This window comes from Astatotilapia calliptera, chromosome 7, assembly GCF_900246225.1.
Source record: "Astatotilapia calliptera chromosome 7, fAstCal1.2, whole genome shotgun sequence".
Taxonomy (NCBI): domain Eukaryota; kingdom Metazoa; phylum Chordata; class Actinopteri; order Cichliformes; family Cichlidae; genus Astatotilapia; species Astatotilapia calliptera.
In genome coordinates, this window is record NC_039308.1 from 17,141,350 (window position 1) to 17,168,625 (window position 27,276).

Below are 27,276 nucleotides of genomic sequence, written 5' to 3' on the forward strand. Positions count from 1 at the left end.
CAAACATAAAGCAACCCAAGGATAAAATCTGTCAAGACCGATACGTCAAATATTAAAATAAATCGAGTAAATATACCAACAGAAGACAGAAATAAATAGCCAGTGTACACACTCAGGAGCTGTTTTCTGATATACACTCCCTTTTATGGGTTCTAGTCTTCCCATACATAAAAAACAGAACAAAAAAAACCCCCAAAACAATAAAAATTTAAAAGCATAAATATAAAAACATCTTTATCTTTCAGTCAAAAAAGCACATAAATAAATACAAAATTACTAAAATTGTTCTTGTCATTAGTATAAAAACTGAAAATAGAAAAAAGAACATGTTCAGTCTTGAAACAAGTTTTTTCTGTGTCTTTCATGGTGAACATTGGATATTTTTTATGTAGTCCACACAAGAGTTCAGTCCATTTTACAAGTTTTTACTTAAACTGGTCTGGGATTAGATTCATCTGCGAGTGGATACTTGTGGGAGGGCTGGAGATGCCCTCTGACCAATCAGACATGTTGGAATGTGGGGAAGAGCTGGACCATTGGTCAGGGGACCCAGGGGAGGGGGTTAAAAATGGGTGGTCAGGCACCTGTAGCTGGTGGCTAGGTGTGTTGTCCATTGGGCCTGAATAGCTGTGCTGAGATGGAGGGGTGAGAAACTGGGTGCCAAGAATCTGGGTCTCCTGCGGCATCACCGTGTGGATGGGCATGGTGCGGCCTGAGCAGTTGTTTTGCTGCATGTCAGATCCATTCAGCTCAACAGTTGGGAAACTCTGGTTGAGGGACTGAGTGGCTGTGGTGTTGTTAGAGTTCTGGTGCTGGAGCTGCCGCGAGTGAGCCTGTTGCATCATGTGAGCGGACGAGCCCAGATGGCTGGTTTGCAGATTCTGGTAGCCCATTATCTGAGACAGAGTGGCAGTACTGACACCATGCAGAGGACCCATCATGTTATGGGTTATCTGTGGTGGTTGGGTGAAGCTTCCTTGCTGGCCTATGCTTGAGTGCATCCTGGAGACCCAATCACACTGCCCCCCTCTGCTACCACCTATAGATGCTGCGCCCTGACTGTTGGGGCTGGACACTGGCAAATGGGAGAGACGGGGTGGGTTAGGATCAAAAGCCATGCAACTCAGATCCTTACCCATGTTCATCTGGCCAGGATGGGAATCTCCATTCCCCTGCAGGTGATTTAAAGACATTGGGGGCGATTGCTGAAAGGGGGAAGCCATGGGAGGCGAGGCAACATCGGAAAGGTAGCCATGGGGTGACTCGAGGGAATCAACTGGTGAGAGGACACCTGATGTGTCTAGCAAGTTACTCTTCCCATCCACTGACTTTTTCTTCTTCAGCCTATTATCTTTGCCGTTGTCCTTTCCTCCTTTTCCACCCGAGCTAGGCTTACGAATCTTCTTGCCCGAAACGTTTGGCTTGAGGTTGCTGAGATAGTCATTGGGGGAACAGAGAGGTGGGGAGAGGGTGGAGGTGCTTAAGGGTGCACTATGAAGCCCAGGACTCCGGACCACATTGTATTCATCCAGAAGACGCACAATGTCATGGTGCATGCGTTCCTGGGCAATATCTCTGGGCAGCTGGTCAAGATGATCGGTGATCTCGCGATTGGCAAAATGCTCCAGAAGAACTTTCGCTGTCTCATAGCTCCCTTCACGGGCTGCCAAGAAGAGCGGCGTTTCTTCCTATAAAGAAACCAAATATTGAGATTATCATTAGTTAAGGCAGGCCACAAAGTCAGTGTAAATGGGGATTTCTGCTTCAGCAGGAATTCTACACCACTGTAACTACAAACCTCTCTGAAGCCCCACGGCATAATCTGATTTGTACCTCACTAGAAATGTAACTACACATCGCAGTGATGCAGCCCATAACTTTTGTGATTGGCCGGTTCAGTTGATTCCAACTATGCATTTACAGCTGCTTTTTTTCCTCTGTTTTTTAATTTATCAGTGTGAGAATAACAATTACTGAATAAGTATAAGGAATAATAATGATATATTAATGTATCACAGATGCTCAGATTTTTAGCAATGTGACTTTTATATATCCTGCATTTAATTGGGTAAAACCATTGACATTTAAAAATTGTTTTTCATGAGAGATCTGGCCAAGAGGACAGCAGAAATTACAACGAATATAACATTAAATTTATAACAAAACAGGCATTTCTTTTTTTTTTTTTTTTGGGCACACCACCACCAATGATGTTGGCCACTTACGTAGGTTGCAACAACAATTGACTGTAGACGTCTAGACAGCAGCTGATAACAGTTTTTTTTGTTTTGTTGTTGATCTAACTAACAAATCTCAAACAGGACTTTTATACAGTGTTTAAGCTGCTTAAGATTGCCTACCTTTGCTGCATCTCTAAGCTGCTTTTCACCGCATCTCATGTTTTTTATGTGTATGACTTATTATACCTGTTGTTCTTATCAAGGATATACAAGTACATGTTCTAGCAGGGAGGTATGCTCTCCTGGGTGGAAATACCCACTTCTCATTAAACAACACTTCATACACTAGATAATCACTGTAAATGTAAGGACAAAGGCTTGTGGAAAACCTCCATTAAATGCATATCATTTCACATACCTTATTATCTTGCATATCTTTGTTGGCACCATTTTTCAGCAGTACCACAGCAGCCTCCACATTGTTTACAGCTGCAGCCCAGTGCAGAGCAGATTTACCTGCAGAGAGTGCAAATTCGGGGTTTATTATCATGACCCCTAGCACAATAAGCCATTTGTGAAAACTGTAGAGATTGTAGTTTGATAAAACTTTAACTACCAGATTCATCAGTGGCATTAGCATCGGCATGACAGTTGATAAGTTCTTCAACCATGCCCTCAACTGCTAAACGGGCCGCCAGAATCAATGGTGTTGTTCCATCGTGCATGCGGGCGTCAAGATCAGTAGCACGGTTTCGGATTAAAATCTGCAAGGACACAAGATGTTTTCTGTTAAATTAATTTAAACTGTTGGGTCAAACTGGGACAAACATTGTCCTGAAAATAAAATCCTGAGGGGATTTCCAGGGCATTTACCTGGAACACTCCCTGTGCATCTGCTGCCACGGCTGCATGAAGCGGTGTGCGACCCATGTTGTCCTGAACGTTGGCATCTGCGCTGGATTCCAAGAGGCGTTTGGCAGCATCTGAGCGGGCATAGCGGGCAGCCAGGTGGAGGGCAGTCTCGCCTGTACGGTCAGTCTGGTTATGGAGGTTGGCGCCCTGGTAAATAAAGTCAGAGATTATTTCTGCCGATGGATCCTCTTCCTCTTCACTGTTGCCATTCTCCAGTCCTCCACCGCTGCAGGAGGCGATCATCAAGGGAGTAAAACCATCTGAAAAGAAGGGGGAGTGGATCAGTGAGTATATAGGCATCTTCAGTCAGTTGTAATTCAAAAGATAATTTATGTTTTATTCGTTTGTGACACCCTGACAGAGAAATTGTGAGTTTTCCAGTTACACACCTGGTCCTCTGACATTGACATCCATGCATCCATTCTCTATGTCTCCCTGAGGAGGTGTAGGAGCAATGGATTCAATCCGCAGGTCCGCTGCATCCAGATGTTGCTGTGTCCATTTCCTATGATCTGTATGATCACCCAAATCCAACATGGCCTGTTCCTCAAACTGAAAGACACACCAGTTAGTGTCAGTGTTAGTATCAGAGATGATAAAATTTAGAATGGACAGCTTTGGTGCAAAGGAAAACTCTTCTTACCCTGAAGCGTTTGCACTCCGGATCCTCGTCCTCCCATTCATTTTGATTGTCATCCATGAGGTTCATGTCCGAGTGTTTCATTGGCCTATTGAAAAGAGGTTGCAGATTAGAGCACCTACAGCAAAGCAAATACAAGTCAAGGAAATATAGTGACCCACTGCCAGTGCCAATAACCTTCACATTCCACTTTCAGAGTGCACTTACTTTAAGCCAACAGAATCCTCTCCCAGTGGCTCGCTGCGTTTCTTTTTGCTTGGCTCCGATGCTTTGAATCCTTCAGGAAACCAGAGCTGGCCGTGCTCTCGTCGCCGCTTACGGGACACCAGAACACCCAGACAGATGAAACCCAGAGCAGCCAAACCGAGGAAGATTATATACATGGGGTAGAGCTCTGAATCAGAGGGAGTGGGTCTCACACCTGGAATGATTGTTTAAAATAAAATTATTTTACATGACTGAAATGCATTGTGTTTGTGTATGCATATATGTGTATATGTATGGAAAATCTTATGGCTGAAACTGAGACACGTACTTGTGACAGCTTCAATGTAGGGAACATTGAGATTCCCACTGGTGGCCAGTGCTCCAAGGAATGCAGCTACATCTGTGGCACTCTGGAAGCATTCAGTAGACTGCTGGTAACACTGACGGTTGTCAATCTCCAGGTACACCACAGACCTATGAGCAGAGATAGATAGTCACATTAGCATTAACCTTTTTTAGCCTTTTTGTGATGTGAATACAAATCAGTGTAATTATTTAGTGATTAAATGTTAAACATAGCTAAAACTCTCTATGTTGTGCCCTACCCTTTGATTTGCAAAGGATCCAACTCTCTGCGTTTCCGGGAGCTGACGATGGATGACACACCCTCTTTAACTTGATCCAAAACACTGGCTGGCATCGAAGCCCAGTCAGGCCACCCATCTGCAGAGCGCTTCAGCACATTATGCTTAACAAGGTCTTGCTCATTGCCATAGTAAGGGAAGATCATGGGTTCTCCTTTGGCGTCACGGCGGAACACCACATTAGTGTGAAGGACACTGCTGAGCTCTCTGAGGAAGGCTGAAGAGCGGTTCTTAAGCTCATCTGGTGGGATGTGGACCACAAGAACTAAATGTCCATCAGCCAGTTTCTCTGGCATGTTGTTGGCACAGTCCAGTCCATCCCATTCACATTCTGCGTTGTTGCAGCCCTGGTCACAGTGACCATCAGCATAGTGGTCTTTACAATACTGATCATATAGAGGGCTGAAAAACAAAATAAGACTGGGTTAATATTCTGATACCGCCCCACAAATCTTTAAAAAAAACACCCAAGACATTTCTGTGACACTTACTTGCATTGTCCTTCTTGTCCTTGGCAATCAAAACCATCATAGAGACACCCAGGGCTATTACACTGCCCATCACACTTCCCATCATTGAAGTATCGCCAACACTGTAAAGCAGAGGAGCAGTTTTGCCACGGATCATCAAAATTAAGCGAACAGTCTCCTCCATCCCAGCCGCAGGCGTGGTTGTTGCACACTGAGTTGCAGATGTGGTTTCCTGCAAACTCGTCACACTGTGGAATCTCGCAGCTCATCTCCACCTCCGGAGGTGGGGTGATGTCCCGGCCAAACCCGCCAACGAACGAGTAGTCAAGTATATGGCAGAGCAGACCATTGAAGTTGCTGGGGCAGCTACACTGGAAAAACGGAGGGTCTGGAGTTATCTGACAAGTGCCACCATTGTAACAGGGGTTCGAGATGCAGAGGCTGTCAGTCGGAGTTTGGCACTCAGGCCCGGTGAAGGTTGAAGGACACAGGCAGCGTGGACTTAGGTGGCCTGACACACACGTGCCACCATTCCTGCAATTCAGACTCCCACAGGCACGAGAGTCATACTCGCAGGTGGAGCCAGTGAAACCCTACAGGGGCAGAAATGACACAGACTTTATGATTAGTGTGCTATGCTTTGGTTTAAAAGGACTTTTTAAGTGCTAACATTTAAGTAGACGCTATAATGTTTTACTCACAGGTGGACATTTGCAGACAAAACCATGAGGTGTGTTACTGGCAACAGCACATGTCCCCCCATTTCTGCAAGGTCGCCCTTTGCAGCCATCAAATACCTTGTCACAACGCTGGCCTGTGGCACAGAAGCAAAAAGCATGTGTCAGCTACTCTTAGAAAACATTTAGACTTTTGATGTACTTTTGCTGCTGATCCACATTCAGTACCTGTATACCCAGTGCGGCATTCACACCGGTAGCTGTTGGTGAGTTGGATGCAGTTGTAGGAGCCTCTGGGGTCACAAGGATCTGACAAACACTCATTGACGTCCCCTTCACAGCGCTCACCTACATAACCCGGTGGGCACACACACTGGTAGCCTCCAATGCGGTCCACACACTTGCCATTGTTAAAGCACTTGGGCTCATTAGTGAGTGGGTCTCTGAAGGGGTTGCAGTCATCTAAGTTAATCTCGCAGTGGACACCTACGGGAAACAGATAAGTTGGGTTACACACCATGGATACCTAGGTATTCATTTATCAAGTATATTTTTTGGAATGTGTGTATGCACATATGCTAAACTATAAGATACCTTGTGTTCCTCTGGGACACGAGCACTTGTATGTGTTGATTAGGTCGATGCAGGTCCCTCCATTTTGGCAGGGCTGAGACTGACATTCATTGATCTCTTTTGAGCAGTTCACACCATGGTAGCCAGGGACACACTGACAATAAAAGATATTCAAGCATATTTTGTTATTTAAATGAGAAACAAGTTTAGAGGGTTACCAGAAATAAACAGCCTCTTGATGTATCTATTATATCATATTTCAGAGTGACTATTAAATCCATATCAGCTGCAATCCCTTCAGAACAGTTTGTCTTAATGCCAACCAATCACTTGGTGGCTCAGCTGATTCCCATATGCATCTGCAAATCACTTTGCAACCCACCTCTATCCCAGCTCCTCATTTAATGCTCTAACTGACTTAATCACTGTTATAACGGTTGTATTCTCTGCTACTGCTCTCACTGCTCCCTGCTTTCCATGCATGTTCATGAAGGGGTTGGGAGGTGCCTTACGAGTACCACATATATAGGAAGTTCCCAGAAAAGAGTCATAGCACCAAATATAAATCAGTGTCCTGGTGACAATGGTTTATCAAGCTGGCTTAGCTGACAGAGTCCTGTCCAGGACTTTATTTAAGATAACTTAAATAAATCAATTCATCTTTAAATTACTCATATATCCTTTTACCTCACAACTGTAGCCTCCTAGATAATCAGTGCAGGTGGCTCCATTTTGGCAAGGGTTGGGTGAGCACTCGTCCACCTGTTCCTGGCAGTAACTGCCAGTGTAGCCAGCTTGGCAGCGGCAATAATGCGTGTTTCCAGCATCCAGACACTGGCCTGAATTCCGGCACAAGTGAGCCACGTCAACACCTACAATCAAAGACAAACGAGGAGTTTCAGAATGTACAAACTGCCCACCAGACTATAGCAAATTTACTATCAAAAGCTTCACCTTATAATCGAAATGAGCGTACCTTGCTGTTTAGCTGCCACCTCACAGGAAACACTTGGGATGTCACAGTAGAGGCCAGTCCATCCAGTCTGACACTGGCAGGTGTAGGAGGCACCTTGCTGCCAACACGAACCTCCATTTTTGCAGGGAGCAGAGTCACACCAGCGCACAAGATTCTAATTTAGGATAAAAAAGAGAGAAGGTACTTAGATGTAGTAAAGAAGCCTAGGCATGTGATAAGACAAAGATAAGAGTATTTCTCCCTACCTGACAATTGATCCCTGTGTAGCCATGAGGACAGGTGCATTTGTAGGTCCCATAACTGTCAAGACAAGTGCCTCCATTGAGGCATGGCTTGGAGTCACACTCATTGATATCATATTGACAATAGCTCCCTGTGAATCCGGGTAAGCACAGGCAGGTGAAAGTGTTGATTCCATCCACACAGGTGCCACCATTAAAGCAAGAACTATTGAAACAAGAAAATAGGAAATGTTAAATCCCTTACTTTCCTCTGGGTCAGTTCATCAGAACAGTTTAATAATAACAGATTGTAGTGAGGGGAGCTACCTGTCAGTGCAGTCGTTTGTGTTGATCTCACAGTTGATACCGCTGAAGCCAGGTGGGCAGGTGCAGGTGTAGCTGTTCACACAATCGGTGCAGTTGGCCCCGTTCCTGCACGGGTTGCTCTCGCACTCATTTATGTCCTGCTCGCATCTGCCACCACGAAACCCGGGCGGACAGGTGCATGTGAAACTGTTGATGCCATCGCGGCACAGGCCACCATTACTGCAGGGATCTGAAATGCAAGAAAAGGAAGTATGATTGCCACTTTTGTTTTAAGTCAAACACAAAGTGGGAACTTAAAAGGCTTTAGATTTGCTTCTTACTTGGTTTGCAGTCATCGATGTCTGTCTCACACTTCTGGCCAGAGTAACCCGGCTGGCACTTGCACTGGTAACCTCCCATGGTGTTGAGGCAAAGGGCGCCATTGCGGCATGGGCTCTTCACACATTCGTTGATATCGATCTCACATGTTTGACCTGAAGGGGAAAACAAAAAAAAATGTATTGTACTGTTGGGTAATTATATACTAACTGACTACACACACATTCAGCCAAACAATCAAAAAAAAAGAAAAACACTAGCTGGAAAAATGTATACCTTGCCATCCTTCAGGGCAGATGCAGGAGAAGCTTTGATAATCTTCCGACTCCTTACATATTCCACCATTTTTACATGGCCTGGAACTGCAGGGGGCCAGTAGAGTCTCACAATTTTCCCCTGGTATGACCAAAAAAACCAACATTGATTGAATCACTCTGGCATTACATAGGAGCTCCTTTGAGTACCTAACTGCATGTAATAAAATAAGCACCACAGTTTCAGTGACTGCAAAACACAATTTTAAAAGCAACACAATTTTTTTTAAATTCCAGTTTCCATTCCACTTCCTTATTCATTTCCATGACATCTTAGCCAAACAGGAAAGGCCTTCCTGTTTCCTGCTATTGTTTGTTCATAGACAGGAAACAGGACATGGCGGAAGTGGGACTAGTGCTCGGAGCAGTGTCCGGGTCTCTGCGTTACATTAGCCACAACGGCCTGTTATTCCAAAAAGCACACACACACGCTATTATCCCAGCAAAACAGACGAGCAGATCTTTCCACACAGAGACGTCAAAAACCAGACATCCCTGTCAGTAGCCGCTGGGTGATGTTTTCAAAAACAACACGGAATATAACAATCTAATCCTTTTTCAGTGGAAACTTGGAAGATTGTGTTCATGCTATCAGACGTGTGCAAACAGCTAAAAGCAGGTGCTAGTTAAATGAACAATCCAGTTAGCAGTTGTAATTCTCACAGTGGGAGATAAGCAGTTACATGTCGTACCGGTGTAAGGAAGCAAACAATTGCACTTGTATCCAGCCACATCATCGATGCAAGTGCCCTGGTTGAGGCAGGGGTTGGAGGCGCACTCATTGATGTTAGTTTGGCAATTAGGACCTACAGCAGTTGGAATTAGAGAACACACTTTGGTTAGATGTTGGCCAACAAGGCTCTCCTCATTCAATCTGTGCGCGAATAAAAAAGAAAAGTGCAGGTAGGGCCAAACACTGACCTGTGAAGCCAACTCGGCACGTGCAGTGGTATCCGCTGGTCATATCCTTGCAGGTTCCTCCGTTCATGCATGGGTTGGACTCACATTCATTGTTATTGATGTCGCAATTTTGGCCGCTCCAGCCAGAGTCACAGGTACATTTGTATCTTTAGTAGAAAGGCTTGTTCAGTAATTGATATATATAGAAATATATATGTGTGTGTGTGTGTACTTTTTTTTCCTCATACAACCTGGATCCCTACTCACCCATTAAGAAGGTCCTGGCATCTGCCATGTATGCAGGGGTTGCTGCTACACTCGTCAACCTCGGACAAACAGGTGGCATCATTGTATCCCTCTGGGCACAGGCAGGTGAAGCTATTGATGCCATCCACACATGTGCCTCCATTGTGACAGGGATTGATGGCACAGTCGTCAATGTTGATGTTACACATTGCTCCTGTAAGACAGTAAATCTGGTTTTAAGAACAGTGTCACAAACGTTTCTTTTGGATGAACTGAAGTGATCAATAACTAAGCTGGCCATTATCGAAGCCAAACAGCTGGATACTCCCATGTGATATAATTTAAGGCCTTACAGTTTGCTCACTGAGATAATCTGTGCAGGGTTTTTTTTGCATATGAAAAACAAAAAGACAAACTCCCTCAATATTCAACAAATACAATGTGTACCAAGCCTGGTGGCCCCTGGAGGCTCTTTTACCTCTCCTACATTGATTGAATAGGGCCCTGTTGAATAGGCAGAAGGAGCCCTTCAGCTGAATCACAGAGGTGGGGGGAGCACACACACACACACACACACACACACACACACCACCCCCATCCAGGAGACCTAACCTCACCCAGGGCTGTTTACAGGGACAGAAGGCCAGACTTATTTCACACATGGCTGAGTAACAATTAACCCCACCCCCCTTTCTGATCTTGTACCCGGCTCCCTCCTCCTATGCTCTTCATCAGTCAGGAGAGGAGGGCCCAACTGCCTGATCTTCAGTTACAATAGCCCTCTGTCCCTCTGTGTCTCAGTCCTGCCGTGCCCTCTACACTCAGCACAAAAAGATTTTTTTTTTTGGGGGGGGGGGGGGGGGGGGAGGCAGCCTTCACATCCACACACACACACACACACACACACATTCCCCCTAACCACACATCCATCCCTGGTTTTAGCACAATCACATAACCACTACCAGTCAGAACCGGATCCATGTGACCTGCCTGGTCTATTTCTTAAAGAGTGCCTGTCACCAAAGTTCTGTATTTTAGTGCATTACATGTTGGCTTGCTTAGTAAATCAAGTGTTAACTGGCTTGTTGTGCAGACACACTAATAATCATCAGATATGTGATTAAAGGACAGCCTCTCTTTTCCTTTCAAAGTATCAGTTTACAGAGTCTTTGCAAGCTCAACGTCACAATCTTTTCAGACGGGAAACAAAGTCAGTGCTTTGTGTGTGCTGTGTGCATGTATCAGGCTGTGTTCCCTTTCTCTTCTCCTCCGTCCCACATAGGCAACATGACACCATTGTTCCACAGGAATGGGTCCGTCAGCCACCTGTTCTACCTGCCCCTCCCAAAGCTCAGGTGACCACCCCCCTGCACCTGTAAACTCCACCCAGCGCTCACCTGTGTAACCGGGCTCGCATGCACATTCATAGCCATTTATTTTGTCGATGCACTTCCCGTAGTCACAGGGCTTGCTCTTGCAGTCATCCAGGTTCACTTCACAATTGAAACCTGTAGATCAGAATATACATAAGGGGCAGAAAAAAGGTGAAGAAAGTGCAGGCATATTTCACTGGAAGAATTTCAAAGTTGTATAATATTAAAGTCTCACCCGCAGTGCCTTGTGGGCAGGAACAGATGTATGTATTCTCCCTGTCCTGGCAAATGCCGCCGTTCTTACAGGGCTGGCTTAGACACTCGTTGATGTTAGTTTCACACAAGCGGCCAGTGTAGCCTGGGCGGCACTGACAGGTGAAGGAAGCCAGGCCATCCCTGCAGGTGCCATAGTGGCAGGGATTGGAGTAGCACTCATTGATGTCAATCTCACAGTGCTGCCCTGTGTATCCTGTAATGTAGGAGAACAGCTTTAACACCCGCAACTTTTTTCTAAGAAAGACAAACAAGATTACGCAATAAATTAGAAGAAAGGATTAGTCTGGTGTACCTTCAGCACATTCACAGGTGTACTTGTTGGGTCCATCGGTGCATTTAGCTCCATTCTTGCAGGGTGTGCTGGCACACTCGTCAACGTCCACCTGACAGAGACTCCCTGAAAAGCCTGCAGATGCATTTTTTTAAAACAGAGAATTAAACTTCTTTCAATATTGAGAGGAAATATATTTGCAGAAATGCAGAAAATTGCTGAAATTTGCATCTAAAAAAGGCCACGTGGTGCTGAAAGTCCTAACAAATCATTCCACAACACTCCCTTCACCCCTCCTTTTTCGGGCTCTTACTGTGCAGTGAAATCTTTCTTTCAAACCACATCACAATAGTCCACAGCTTACCAGCTAAAAACCAAACCCTACCCCCCCAATTCTGGCGCTAAGCTCTTACACAAACTCTCCAGCCCGCCAAATATGCTAATGTTTCTGCAGCCCTGTCTGTTCTGTCCAGCACACTCGTAAATGCTTTACTGACACTATTAGAAGAAGTAAATCATTTACGTTCAATCGGGAGACTGCATGCACGGCACTCATTGACAGATAGTTAATAATCCACCCTCTTTTCTTAGCTCCCATTGTCTTGCCAAAAAAAGGGAGGGTTAAAATGATACCATGGAAGCTATTTTTGTGGCTGTTTTTACTGTAGTAATCAGATTATTTCTCACCTTTGGGGCACTCGCAGTGGAAGGAGTTGATCTTGTCAATGCACTTGCCATTGTTGAGACAAGGTTGGCTGGCACACTCATCTGTGTTGATGTGGCAGAACACACCCTCATATCCTGAAATGGGAGTTATAGGTCAGGTCACGTTTCTTTTCTTACCACAAAGTAAAGGAAAAAAACATGTCAAAAGAAAAGTAGTCTTCTTGTATTACAAACCGATGCTTTACCTGGCATGCAGATGCAGTGGAACCCTCCGATCTGGTCCAGGCAGGTGGCATCATTGTGGCAAGGATTAGACATGCATTCGTTGACATCCATCTCACAACGAGGCCCTTCATACCCTTGGAGGCACTTGCACTGGAAGGAGCCCTTTGTGTTGAGGCAGCGACCGCCATGCTCACAGGGGTTGGCACCTAAAACATTAAATATGCAAGTTGTAATAAATAAATGTAATAAATCAGTTCTGCGTGTTAACTGCAAAGAATCAGAATCATCAGAGGGCTGTAATCCAAACTAAAGGAGACAAACTGGTAGCTTAATAACATACCCAGAGAGCACTCATCGATATCCAGGTTGCAGGCCGATCCAGTGTAACCTGGGGGACAGGTGCATATTGCCTTGCCATTGACTGGGTTGGTGTCGCAGTTGGAGCCCTTCTGGCATGGGTTGCTGATGCAGGCATCATCAAGGTGGCACAACAGACCTGTAGCCATGGATGTATTACATTTTACTCTCTAAACATTAAGATCATGATATGTCTGCATAGCATTCACAGAGGGGTCACAAGAGCCATACCTGTGCGTCCATGAGGGCACTCGCAGAAGAATGAGGCCACGCGGTCGTGGCAGGTGGCACCGTGGTGACAAGCTGCACTGGCGCAGTCATCAATGTTCTCGCTGCAGTCATCGCCGGTCCACCCATTTACACAGACGCAGTGATAGCCACCATGCGTGTCATGGCATGTCCCACCATTCTGACATGCATTGGGCATCAGCTCGCACTCGTCCACATTTTCTGTGCAGTATTGACCTAAAAGAGAAAAAAAAAGTTGGTATTTATTATCTTAAAATGTTATTGGATGATTTTTTTAAAGCCTTTAAGTGAAAGGTACCTGTGTAATGAGGTGGGCATCGGCAGTTGTAGGTGTTCACCCCGTCCACACAAACACCACCGTTCTGGCAGCTGTGGCCTGGACAGTCATCGATGTTGATCTCACAGTTGTGGCCTGTGAAGCCTGTTGGATTGGCGTGGGGTGAGAACAAACGAGTCAAAATGTAGAAAAGCTCTTGCGACACTTGATTGCGGGTAATAATCAGACCTTTCCTTCCTGCATAAAAATAGATATACAAGCTCGTGGCAGAGCACAGCCTGTCCCCTCTGTTAACATCAAAGGCTTGTGTGGGTGTTTTATAGGCACAATAGCTCCGCTTAACAATCAACCCACAGCTCCACAGGTGCCTGTACTGGTGCGCTATCTAAACGCATTCCAGCAAAGACACCCGCAACTGGCACGCAGCGTGACTTAAAACTTCGACACACAACATCAGTTATTCATCCGCATGTCCAAACAACGGGCTCTGTGCTGACCACATAATGAGACAAAAACACAGGCAAGTTAAAGCTTGATCCAACCACCCTTTTATTTTAACTGATGTGGTGTGCTAGGGATAAGGAGGTAATACTTTCCCTAAGAGTCCGCAATGTACACTGCTACTACTCCAAAGTAAGATTGTGACCTTTGGAACTAACTGTGACCTTCTATGAAAAATTATACAGTACTTTCTAATAAAAATTAGAAAGCATGGTATGAATAATTTAAACATAAGTACTGTATAGGTTTGATGCAAAATCCCTAATTGTTTTTTCTCCTCTTTATTTCCCCACATCTACACGTATGTACTGTGTGTGCACTTTCTACACATCTGGTGTCCTGACTCTTAACAGCAGTTACCACAACATTGAGCAATAAATGTGGCAGACAGGCTGGCAGTGTTGATGTGAAAAACAAGCTATTTTTGCGAGTCTGTGATCTCGTGAATAGGGTGTGTAAATCTATAGGTTTGTGTGCATGTGGGTTTCTCTGCCATTGTAGGGGCTCGCTACCGATTATCAGAAGGAAACGTCTGTGCAACTGCATCCTGCCTGTGCAGGCTGGCAGAGAGAGAGGGGAAGAGCGGTGATTCCAGATTACTCCACTCCACCCAATCAGATTTTACTACAACAACAGGCTGGTTTGTAGGTCAACTGATGTAACAGGAAAAACAATTGTGTGTTTTGTTACCACACTAACCATCCACAACTCCACGTGGCAGCTACCATTACTCTGTAAATTCATGTTTGTGCCATACCTGGAAGACAGCTACAATCGTAAGCGGTGTCCCCCTTCTGGACGCAAGTGCCTCCATTCTGGCATGGTGACGGGCTGCATGGCAGATAGGGGTTCTCGCAGTGCTGGCCTGTGTACTCTTGAGGACAACGGCAGTGATACGAGCCCACCTCATTCACGCATACGCCGCCATTGAGACAGGGAGAGGGAGTCTGGGCACACTCGTTTACATCCTGCTTGCAGGTTTGACCAGTAAAAGCGCGTGGGCATTTGCAGATGTAGGTGGATTCTAAGGCTGAGCACAGGCCACCATTTGCACATGGATTGGAAGCACACGGGTTGGCAGCCTGGCAGGTTTTACCTGGAAAGTAACATAGTAAAAGTGAAATAATCATAAAAAGGGCTTAAAAGAGGGGCAAAAGATTTGTAGTCACAAAACAAGTTTTGAACATTTCCATACATACCAGACCATCCAGGTGGACAGTCGCAGCGGTAGGCATTGAGGGCAATGAGATGGCATGTTCCTCCATTGCGACAGGGGGAGCTCATACAGGCGTGGTTGGTGGGGGTCAGGCACAGTCGGTCAGTGAAACCCAGGCGGCACACGCAGCGGAAATCGAACGTGTTGCTATGGGAAACAGCGCGGCATTCGCCACCGTTGCGGCATGGCGAAGGACTGCAGGGATTTGGATACTGGCACCGGCTGCCTATGTAGTCACTGGGACACCTGGGAACAGACAGCAAAGAGAGGGAGCAGCAATGATTAGAAAAGCATGACTTTTTTTTTAGCATGGGAACAATTATCTAAACAAAAGGGGAGTAAAATGAGGGGTTTGATGTGTAAGGGGGAGGTGTAGAAGGGAACTAAAAGTTTCCCGCCCAACAAAGTCCCACTGCAGTGTGACAGGGATAACATGTTGTTCTAATACGTCTCTCTGGATTAGCTTCCCTCAGAACCTTGAAAATACATTCTGCCGGGACAACAGACGCCACAAAATAGTCTAGCAGTCTAACAGCCTGTTCCCATCTACCTTTCGTCCCCATGCTGTCCATACTCATCCACAATGACCGTAGAGATCAAGGGGAATGTGCCGCTCATGGATGACTGATATGAAGCTCTGCATTCAGGCCCTAAGCCTGCTTCCCTCCTATCCAGACCAAGGACTGTTACTGCTAAGTCACACAGCTCAAAGTGGCTGATTAGTTGAACAAATTCTCTCATAAATTTCACAAAGATGGGTTCTGCCCACTGTGGTTACAGGGTGTTTGTAAAAAAAAAAAGAAAAGAAAAAATCAATACATTTTGACCAAAGAGTACAAGAAATTGACTGTTTTAGCATTGTGCTAATGAAATGCACAGACATTATTTGATATGCAGCCCGTACATAACACTGCAGTCCCATCTGTCACGTGAGGGAGCATTTAAAGTCACCAGAAAAGTGTTTACATTTGAATTGGGAGGCTTGTGTGACTGTGTGTAGCTGTGACCTGAGTGTGTGAGTGGTTATGTGTAAAGGAGGGCATCTGTTGGCCTCCTAGTATCTCCACAGGGAGCAGGTGTGCATGTTAATGAAGGCAGCTGTTGGTCAGGACTCCTTCTCCTCCCCCATCCTCGTGTCCCCTCCTCCTTTCCCCTTCCTCCTCCCCCTCCCTTCTGTCCCCTTCTCAGACAGGGGTGCTGACAAAGCCAACCTCTCCTCCGGGGACATAAAGAACCCATGTGAAGTCAGCTGTTGCAACTTCTGTGCCTCCAAACCACACGACTTATTCTTAATTCCTCTCTTACTTACCTGTTCCCTTTTTTTTTGTTTATTTCCCTTTTCACATAAAATATTTCCTTCTAGTTTTCTCTACTTTAGCTCTCATTCAGCTTACCATGGGGAATCATTTTTTCCTGTTAAAGGGACATTTTTCTTTTAAACTCGTAGCTGTTTCCCTTTTGCAGATTTCCCCTTGTGTTGCACCGGATTGTTCAAAACTCTATTGTTGACTTAGATAGGTGAGACCAACAGGGAGTTTTTAGCAGGGCCTCTACAGGGAGTCCAGACAGTTGTAATTGGCGCAAGATTGTAAAAGCATTTGAGGTGACTTTGAAGTCACCGGGAAAACACACTGAGTGAATTATAAAGGTAATTCACTGCTGAGGTACAAAAATCTCACCCACTATGATAAAAACGAGGTGTTAATAATGGTGTGTGTGTACCATCCTGTGTGTGTGTGTGTGTGTGTGTGTGTGTGTGTGTGTGTGTAGTTAACTCCCACGCAAACTGACTGTAATAGACCTTGTTTGTCCTGAAGTCAGAGATAAAGATCCACCCACACGCTGAAAAGACCAGCAGCACACACCACGGCAACAGGTCTCTCCCAGCGCTGCAATGTCCCCTCAGGCCAGAGCAGATGCTTCCCCGACCTCTGACCCTAAACACTTTTGTGACTGTGGGACAGCCCCTTTGCCTTCTCTTCCCTCTCTCCACTCTCCCTGCTGGGCCTGATCTACCATCTGTCACTCTGGGGGTGACTTTATGCTCTGACACAAAACGTGCCCAACTGTGCGCTGGAAATGCCACCGCTGTGGAAAATGTCATGTGAAATGACTGAGGGTGGCGTACAGTAATCAAAGGCATGTATAATGTTGTCAGTCTTGGTTTTTTCTTTCATGATACTTGACAACGTTCCAAGATCACCGACTATTTTTCTTCTCTCTTTTGATTTTCACTCGTCCTTTTGTCTTTATTACATATTTGTTTCTGCCCTTTCCTCCTCATTTGCTTTGTCTGGTTAGTTGATGTTCCCTTGAATGTGTCTCATCATTAGCCAAGATGTGACCCCTGGGGTCCACATCTGTTAGTAAGACCAAGAGCGGAGCAATGTAGCCCAGCTAGAGAAAATGAGAAATGCACTGGATTTGGAAGCCTCTCAAATCCCACTACAGCAATAAAATCCATGAGAGAGAAACACTGTTATATTAAAAGGGTGTATAATAGTCATACAAAGATTGTGCACTCTCAGGCTGTTGAACCTAAAAAGGGCTAAACTGCATAAAGTGTTTACTAAACATTGAATCATGCTCATTTGGTTCGGTAAAATGCGCATTATTGCTTGGAAATCAAACCACCTTCCTAAACAAAAAAATTACTCTCTACAAGTAACATATATCTTCAAAAAAGGGGATCTTAGAAGAATCATTGGACAATAATAAAGCGGTTTCTGTTCCACTCTCTAAAATCAGTGAAGTTGGTAGAGGCGGTCAGAATGAGAAGAATTTGGCACCTGTCTGAATAACAGCACAGCCTGACAGTGAGCTCACTTTCATTCATAAAAGTACGGTAAACAGCCGACGGCATAACTCTGATTCCCTGTGTGTGTGTGTGTGTGTGTCATGCACCTTGTTCTGCTGCACTCACTTAACAACGCTGTAAAAACATCCCAGCTCACGATCAAAACCAGGAAAAACACCTGCCTGCCATTCCACCTCTCGTGATGATTATCAGTGAAAGCCGATGGAGTAGTCTGGAGTCTATTACTTCAGATTACCATCAAGTCAGGTGGGCACAAGTGTGTTACCACAACATATTCATTCATCATTACTTGTTTGGTCGCTATAAAGGGTGACTCACATTCCAACCAGATAACATTCCCCCCCATGCACATGCAATTACTAGAAATATCAAGACATGCACACATTTTCTGGCTAGAAGAGTTATTTCATTTGATAGCCTCTACTGCTAGATATGAACTTTCAACACCCACTAGAGTGACACAGGCCCTTATCGCTCTGCTCTGACAGCATTGCATCAGCATCTCCTGCTTTGAAGGTTTCCAGATCAGTCTCCAAAGTAGGTGTGAAAAAATATGCCTTTACATTATATATGCAATGCGTTCTCTTCTGGGAGTTCTATATCTGAAAATTGCACATCAACTGTAAGAAGATGGGACCTTTTTTTTCCCCCACCAGCCTCTTTCAGTGCTATATCATGTGGCCCCTGGCATCTGGGGAATGGGCCCAACCAGGGGAGTGGCAGCATTAGAGCTTAAACCCCAAATAAAAAGGCAACACCAGCAGGCACCTTAAACCCACTAAGCACTTGTATGTCCCTGATTCAGGGAGCTGAGCTTTTATAGAGACCTTCCTGGTAATCCTATAGGAGGACAAAAGAAGAGCAGCATTCTTAGAGGAAGAGTGTAAAAATCATTTCAGGTTGTGACTGAGACGCATTATCGTCAATAAACAACACCATACAGCTCCCTTTACTAGCTACATCACATTAAGTGAAATTCTCTCGTCTGGTCTATTTCTGTCAGTGCAGTATTCGAGACATGTGGGGCGACAGTTGAGATGTTTATTCTTAACACTTATCTCTGACCAAAACGGCACCCATTTCAGCAAAGCAGCAATAACAGTGAGTCTGTCACGTAAAGGCCAGACCGAGGGCAACAACCTTTTAACCTGACTTTGCCCTCATTACAGTCTGACAAATGGAAACTAAATTTGACTCACACTATGCTTGTGCCCTCAAACTTTAAAGTTGCCTACATTAAAAAAGACTGCTGCAGCTTCGTGGGAAACAGGAAGCCCCAGACCTTGAGATAACCTCTTAATTCACAGAATCGCAACCGAGTACTTCCCCACTGCAGACACTCGTTGCTATTTCCGTGTCCAATATCGCCACAATTTACATAAACTCTCCGACTTCCCCTAAAGTTACTCAGTCTTTTAATGTAAAGAGATTTGTCTTCAATCGAGGAAACAGCATTAAAGGTTTTAAAGCTGGTTCCCCCTTTGTTCCTTTTGAGTGTTTCGATTTTCTCTGGAGGTGTATGCTGTCACACACATTAAGACCATATTCTTGTTCCATTTTTAAAACCAGCATGGGAACCTTACTATCTCAGCCAATCAGTCAACCACACAGCTAGCTGTTATATTTCTTTTAGCTAAATCTAACCTTACTCTACCAAGCTGACTGCTGTGATTGTAGAATGAATTAAAGCTACCATCTTTAGAGGTTTTGACTCTTGTTGAATTTACAGTTGGTTGGGGTTAAAAATCACCTTAAAATCCTTCATTTGAATATCAGCTTGAGAAAAAGCAGATTCTAGTGAATGCAACATGAATAAAGAAGACAAATCTAATCCTTTTCCTGATTTCCTAAAGGTATGAAGTAATATTGGGGGAGGGAGGAAGGGTGTAATGTTGTTCATCATTGTCGGCATGTGATTCGACTCTCGCACTCGTGAGAACTGTGCCGAAAAGAGGATTCAGATCTGTCTTAACCACTCAAAACTGTGCCACCATATGCTGCATAACCACAAAAGCAGAACATGATTCAGTGGTATCTCCGATAGTTGGTTCTGTGGGTTTGATGTGTTATAACCTGCTGACCTTCCCCTAAACATCACGTGAGGGCGACCGCACAATTTAGATGCCCTCAGCTGAACTCCACCACTGCTTTCCTTTTTCTTGTCGCAGTGCAGGCATCCCCTCCTTTCTAACTCAGCCGACTTTCCACCTATGTGTCAGCAGCACAAAATTTAAAAGCGAATTTGATGTGACACAGCATGGCACAAAAATATGGACCACTGCTGGAAGATTCTCTGCTACAGACACTTTACCCTGACCCCCCGAATCTCACAGTGTCCCCATGACTGATAGCTGCTTAGCTTGGCAAGGATGAATGATGAATGAGCGGGAAGCCAGGAGGAAGAGAGAGCGCGGGTGGGTGAAGTGATGCTCTTATCCTGTCTGTTTTTAATTGGACTGAGCAGAGATGAAGAACACAATAACAGCTTTGTGGGATCGGAGGGTGGAGAGAGTTTCTGTGTGAGAGCGTGCGCACACGTGCAGGGCGCTGTGTGTGACTGTGTGTGTGTGCAGAGCGTGCAGATTCACATATTGTGAATTGGTGCCCCTGGGCTACTCGCGTAGGTCCTTCAATAGCTCTCCCTTGTCCCCGCAGACCAGAGGAGAGCCTGCCATGATCACATGCCCCAGGGCAAACCAGGCCACCTCTGAGTTTCTTTCAAGAGGGGAGAAAAAATAAAGTGACGCCACAAGTAAAAATCACACATAAAGATGCTTTCAGAAAGGATCAGTTTCCAACTCAGACCAGATAAAAGTTGGTGTCTCATTACATTATATTAAAATTTACAGGAAGGCCAGCTCAAGGGAATATGTTTGCATATTAAAACGTCTCACCCAAAAACATCAATCCACACTCTAAACAAACAGCCCCACAAGCTGCCTCCCTGTCTATTCCCACTTGTTCGCCCTCAAATTTCTGCACTTTATTCCAATTAATCTCACTCTCTTGACATCCAATCCAATTACATTTCCCAGCCATCTGGCTTTCAAATGGAGATCACAAGCGGGTGAGGTGGGGGTGGTTGGGGGAGAGAGCCATTCAAAACGACGGAGAGAAGCCTTTTGGAGGAGGGGGAGGTATGGCAGGGGTTTGGTGTGTGTTGTGGTGTTTGGGGTGGCTGTGGCATGATGGGAAGCCCCACTCAGATTAGTCACACAGCATTATTCTGACTGCAGGACAATGGGTGACGGGCGGCGGGCGAGCCCCAGCTGTCGCCCATGAAAGAGCAGAAAAACAAGATTTAGGACTGGACGCGTCCTCTCACTTTGCCAGGTGAAGGGGGACTTGCATTCATTAAGGGGCTGATGAAGGGGGGGGGGGGGGCTTTGTGTGTGTGTGTGTGTGTCTGGCCTCCCCTTTCTCATCTCCCCAGCACTCTGAGGCTGCTCTCTCTTTTCATTTCTGCACTCCTTTAAAGTCTTTTCTTTTCAGGGAATGTGTGCAGAGAGCAATGCAGCTCTCGGAGGGGTACAGGAGCACAGCAGCCCAGAGGAAACTTAAGGGCCTCTGGTTGCTGAGCAGAGAGACCGCTCAAAGGCTGGAATTAAAAGGGGGAATATGTGGCCTCTTTTTCTTCCCCACCCGTAAAGAAGTACCACGATTGCCCCACAGTGCACTACTACGACCATACAAGCTCCAAGTAACACACAAAAAAGATAGCTATGGTGTTTCCTCACTGCCTGCAGCAGCATCTTCATGTGTTGCTCTTAGGCTCCCTGTTACTTACTTGCATTCACCATTTCCGTTTGGGGTGGCTTCGCATCTTCCTCCATTAAGGCATGCCTCGGTGGGTAGAGAGCATTTAAGACCTGTTGAATGCATAAACAAATATATAGATCAAAACATGTTTTACCCAGCACAGTTTCTCTGTGCACACAGGACGGAAATGAGCACACTGGGATTAATCGGGATTAAGCTGCAGGTGAAATCATGAGGGAATTATCCAGCAGTTAAGTTTTGTTTTTTGGGTTGTTTTTTTTTTTTAACACAGCTTTATTAGCAAATTTTAATGCACACGCGTCGTGATTTTTAAATTGATTTGTTCCACAAGTGTCCGCAGGGGATATTGGGAAGCCTGTTCGTGGACACTGGTGAGGCTAGAAGCGCGTGGTGCGTGGCTTTTTTTCTTCTTTTTTTTTTAATTCAGGGGAGGGGGCTGCGGGGGGACGCACGCTTTTGCGGGGAGAGCGCAGCAGCTGCGGGGCTCAGATGCTGAACAAAAGAAATCGTGGTGCAGCACGAGCCATAAAACACCCTCCTCGGGTATTGTTTACCGGGCAGACGGGAATAACAGCACCTCCTCCTCCTCCTCCTCCACCCCCCGCCAACCCGGGACTCACAACACTCTCCCACACTTGTAGACAAAAGGTGCTTGCAACCCCCCCCCCCAAAAAAAAAAAAAAAATCCGCGTCCCTCCGCACCAACTTCCATTATCTCATATTTTACATGAAAGTGGTCCAATAACAGCTTACAAATAGACCGTTTATTGTCTAAAACTCTAAATGTCGGTTTTTTTTATAAAGCATTAAAAATATTTGTTGATAAAATTCTTGATATAAATTTAGAGTAAGAAAACAAATTAAATGTTGTGTTCAGTTAGTTAGCTTTTGATCGTGGTTCCAACATTGCTGCATCTACCGCATAAGCTCAGCTGATTTTAGTGTGACTGCTCTGCAATGAGCGGACAAAATAGCTCGCGACATCTTCATTTAGCGCACACCGGGGGAGCCAGCCAAGCGCACTGCAGCTTCTGGTTTCTTCACTTTCCCACGGCCAAGAGAAGCTGGAAAACTTTCATCGAGATTTATTTATGCAACTTTTTAATACTCCGATCATAATTATACAGCATGACATTTAAATCACTCAAATCAGTTTAATCGAGTGTCTTTCTCTTCCTCTTTATAATTCACAAACTTCTCTAAAGCCCACTTTAATTGTTGCGAATATCACAGATAAGTCTCGGTCATGCTCTGTGGCAATGCACGCTCAAAAATAAATAAATAAATAAAAATTGTTTACCTTGTGCGATGGCGATTGCTGGAATCAGAAATGTTAGTTTCACAAAGAAACGATACATTCCTCCTCTTCAACTTCACAAATGTTGTTGACTCCCGCGTTGGGTTCGCATAGATCCGCAGTTGATGAATCCAGGTGTTGTCTTGAAATAAATATCCAAGAAAAAAAAATATGAAGGTAAATCCAACAGCGAGAGATGGGTGAGAGAAAGTCTTCAGCTGGACTCAGTTCATAGATGTTAACCTGCTGCCTTCCGAGTTCTCAATGAAATCGGTGGGCAACTCTACAAGTTCCTCCCACTATTCCTCCACACCTCCCCTCCTCCCACACAGGACGAAATCACGCTTCCTCTCTGGGGGGAAGAAACAGTGTCCCTCTCAAAGTAAACTTGGTAATAGTAAACAGCAGCATTTTATAGGGATTTTTAACCATTTTCTTTGCTTCATTAAAGCTTGCATCTACTTCCTAGCCTGCCAAAGAAACATACTTAAATTTTCACTCATAATAAATTGAAACAATGAAAATCAAGATACAGGATAACCATTTAGTTACTAACATTAACCTTTAAAGACAGCCGAAATGGCATTCAACCATAACAGTAACAGAAATCAAATTATAATGTAATACCATTATAGTATAGTATAATATACCATATACTATATACTTGGTAACAACACATAATTAATGTCCAAATGTACATAAGAGTATACTGAGGTTGTAATGGCATATTTTTACAGTGTGGTGCTATTGCTTTGACTAATATATCAAGAAAAAAGATCTGAATGTTTCCCCAACACTCAGCAAACAACTACCTAAACAACTAAGCAAACAAAGAACACTCATTAAAAGAAATACTTACACTTGTAGCTTTCTACTTCCACAACCTTTATTTGACAGCTAAATTTGCCAGAAATATAAAAAATAAAAATAAAATAAAAAAGGTAAATGTTTACAGCCTAGTCTTATAAACAATTTTTAAAAGTGATAGGTTTGCTTTAGGGGTGTTACACACAGAGCACCATGCAAAAGTCTCAAGCCACTCCAAATTTCTTTGCCAGGTAAAGGGGACATTGTTTGTTTGTTTGGAATTTGTGTGATTGTTTGCAGTGTGCAATACTGCAAATTGTACTGCAACTACAGCACCAGTATTGCAGCTGATACTGATACTTTTAACCTATAAACACATTTTATGTAGGAGAGAGCTGTGTGTCCTGAGTTACGAGATGAACCATCATCAAGCTGGTTTTTACTTTCCACAATAATTAGCTAACACGAATAAAACACACCTTTCAGCTTTTCATGTTTTTTGAAACTGGTTGTTTTGGAGACCTGGGATGCAAATGTGCCTGTCTTTAAAGTGCTTTGGGTTCACACATCTTTCAAATTGCATGTTTGAAGTATGTTTTTTACAATAATATCGATATTTGGATGGCTCCACTCATCTCTAACTTGTGTATTTCTAATGAACTTTAAATTCAACACTTGGTATGGCCGCCTTTATTCTTCAACACAGCCTGAACTCTCTTGTGCAAGCTTTCTAGTACCCTTGTATAAGTGTTAAGTGTTAAAAGTCACTTCTTTGTCACTTCTTTTCAGGTTGTAAACCATTACATTACATTTATCAGGAAAGAAATGATAAAAGATGCTTGATTGCAGGGCTAAAAAGTTAAAAGCCCATGTCACAAATGTTAGTGTCATGTTGACTGAGATCTGCGTTTTTAAGGCTATGACTAAATGAGCAATTTATCACCTTAAATAAATACTGATGTAACCATAAGTCTTGTGTTCAAACATGATTCAGCAGGAGGGTGGAAATGCGTCAAACAGACACTTTTTGTCTTCCTAAAGACACAGTCAGATGACTTCAGCTCATTCAAATTGCTGCTGCCAGAGATTAAATGAGAACCAGGAGAAAAGAATGCTTTAGTTGTTTACACTGGCTCCCTTATACACACAAAATTTATAGAACAGGCTTCTTAATCACGCTGTAATAACAGGGCCATTAGATCCTGCACGAAGGAGTCAAGTAGCAGAAGTTTGGAAGCAAACAGGATGAACCTGCTTTTTCATATTGTAAACCACAGATGAAACCAACTGTGGCACTGATAATCTCAAATGCATCCCATCTTTAAACACCTTTCGTGCATTTTAAAACTTACTGCTGCACTGAAAGTGAATGACAACTCAATTTCTGTTTGTGTGTTTGTTTTGTGTGTACGTGTGTATTTCCTTTTCAATGCATGTGTTTCTTTTAATTACTTTAATCACAGTTATTTCTCTTAAGATGAATCGAAAATGAATAATTCAAATGGTTTTCCTTTTCTAAATAAGTATGCTGTATAAAGAAACCTAAATAAAACCATCTTGTGTCATGATTATCTACTAATAGAATACAGAGATTGTTTTTATGCATGAAACCTTTATGCAATTTAAAATATTAAGACTAAAGGAAGTAAAACTGCCTTAATATAGTCCCAGGATCTGGCTTTTACTTCATGTAAAGTCAAGTGCTAAAGCAACAGCTCAAGCTTGACATGTCCATATGAATTTTGATATTCTGGAGCAAAAACTACAAAAACATTATAAAATATGGATACATTTCCAGTTTTGCATGCTCTTCAACACACATCTACGTCTTTCTTGTGCACAAGTAGGCTGCACATTCCGTTGCTCTGTATTTCACCTCGAACGTACAGCATTGCACGACAAGTGAGAGTGCATGTCTCTACGAGATTTCAGCGATTCCTTTTTTCTCTCTCTCAGGGCAAGTGAAACTGTCTGGGAGTAGCTGCAGAGTTTCAGCACCCCAGGGCAAAGATTATTTTATTATGAAGCCTACGCACATGTTGGTCCTTCTGTTGTTATGACAGCCAAATGGATGAGCGCCAAAGGGCGCTAGATCTCTCAAGGTGCGCAAAGTGTGGGAAACACTGGGAGAAATGAGGAAAAAAAAGAGGGAGTGCGTGCAGTCACCTTTAAATGTGTTGCACAAGAGAAAAGCAAATTTGGAGTGGTGAGGGAAACTGCTGGAAATAAAAGGGAGATGTGCATGGGCATGCAGCGTTGTAGTAAGAAAGCACCTGACCCACCGTGAGAAACGTCAAAACTATCAGGCACACGCTCAGCTCAAGTCATAGTGTACTGTTAATACTTGCCCTTCTGCATCCTTACTACATGTGGTGAGGTGTGGTTTGGTCAGAGCGTGCAGCTTTTTCAAAATTGTTGGCAGAGCATGTTTGTCTGTCATGATACTGGGGCGTTTTTTCTTTCTGAGCTCTCTCTCTCACTCTCTCTGATTTGAAATGCTTGTTTGTTTCAGGGTATATAAGAGGCCATGAGAACATACTCCACAACAGATTCACAAGGTTGGAGTGGGGGAAGACCCAGTGCTAGGAAAACAAGCTCTATCAAAGCTTAATATAGAAACAAAACCTAGAGAGGTTGGTGCAAAGTTCAAGAAAACACAGTGATTTCTTTTAGATTATATAAATGTGGCTGCCATTTGTAGTATGAACTCTGGCTGCTCAGAGTCTGACCTAGAGCACATTGCATTTTCCTTCAATCAGACTCTCTTCCTTCCTTCTGTGCTAGTAGGAATGGAACGAGGACTGAGGCCCTGATAATAGCTCTCTACATGATGTCATCCTACTATCAGACCTTAAAGCCTGAGCAGAGCTGGAGATATTACTTGTGGTTCACACCAAAAAGCAAAAGCCAGGAAGTTGCAAGAAAGCACTAAAGACACAGGCCAGCAAAATCGTACTACTTCCTTCCTTCAAATTCAACCTGGTTATTTTTGCTGTGGATTAATTGACCAAAAAAAGTACAGTAAGCAGCTTACCAGGTACCATTTTCTCTACTTTAGCAGCAAGGTAGTGATTTTTTTGAAGATTTTAATTGGGAGTGAACAGGATAGACAAGATTAGAAATTAGGGCTGATATAGTCTGAGAGGCAAGGCTGAAATGTTTTGGTCAGGTGCAGAGGAGGTATAGTGGGTATACTGGGCAAAGAGTGTTGTCGATTAAGCTGCCAGGCAGGATGAAAAGAGGAAGACCACAGAAAAGATTCATGGATGTAGAGTTGGTGTAAGAGCCAAAAGAAGAATGGCAAATGGTAAACAAACTGGCACTTATGTAACGCTTTTCTACTCACTTTGAACTCCCAGAGAGAGATCTTACTACAAGCCTTTCAGACACATCCTTTTTTGTCAAACCTAAACATGTTTAACCTAAAGTTCACACACTCACACTCTGATGGATGCACCGGCTCAGTATCTTGCCCAAATATTCTTCAACATGCAGGTTGGAGGAGCCAGGGACCGAGCCACCAAATTTCTGATTAGTAGATAAAACACCCTATCTCCT

At 44.1% G+C, this 27,276-nt stretch overlaps 1 protein-coding gene across 1 annotated transcript; it reads right to left on the reverse strand.

Annotated features, from left to right (window-relative positions):
• Nucleotides 1–225: 225 nt before the first annotated feature.
• On the reverse strand, nt 226–23,161 carry notch1a (notch receptor 1a). Its single transcript, XM_026173444.1, has 34 exons — nt 22,915–23,161; nt 21,622–21,703; nt 15,000–15,262; nt 14,558–14,896; nt 13,321–13,443; nt 13,005–13,238; nt 12,757–12,912; nt 12,437–12,622; nt 12,213–12,326; nt 11,547–11,660; nt 11,214–11,447; nt 11,003–11,113; nt 9,627–9,819; nt 9,381–9,526; nt 9,152–9,265; nt 8,422–8,541; nt 8,148–8,300; nt 7,828–8,056; nt 7,525–7,726; nt 7,280–7,433; nt 6,991–7,175; nt 6,325–6,457; nt 5,959–6,216; nt 5,755–5,867; nt 5,075–5,646; nt 4,545–4,985; nt 4,268–4,413; nt 3,940–4,153; nt 3,736–3,820; nt 3,482–3,644; nt 3,054–3,352; nt 2,797–2,944; nt 2,599–2,696; nt 226–1,688 (listed from the first exon to the last, which is right to left on the reverse strand). The coding sequence occupies exons 1-34, from the start codon at nt 22,970–22,972 to the stop codon at nt 426–428; spliced, it is 7,443 nt and encodes a 2,480-aa protein (XP_026029229.1). The 5' UTR covers nt 22,973–23,161; the 3' UTR covers nt 226–425.
• Nucleotides 23,162–27,276: the final 4,115 nt, after the last annotated feature.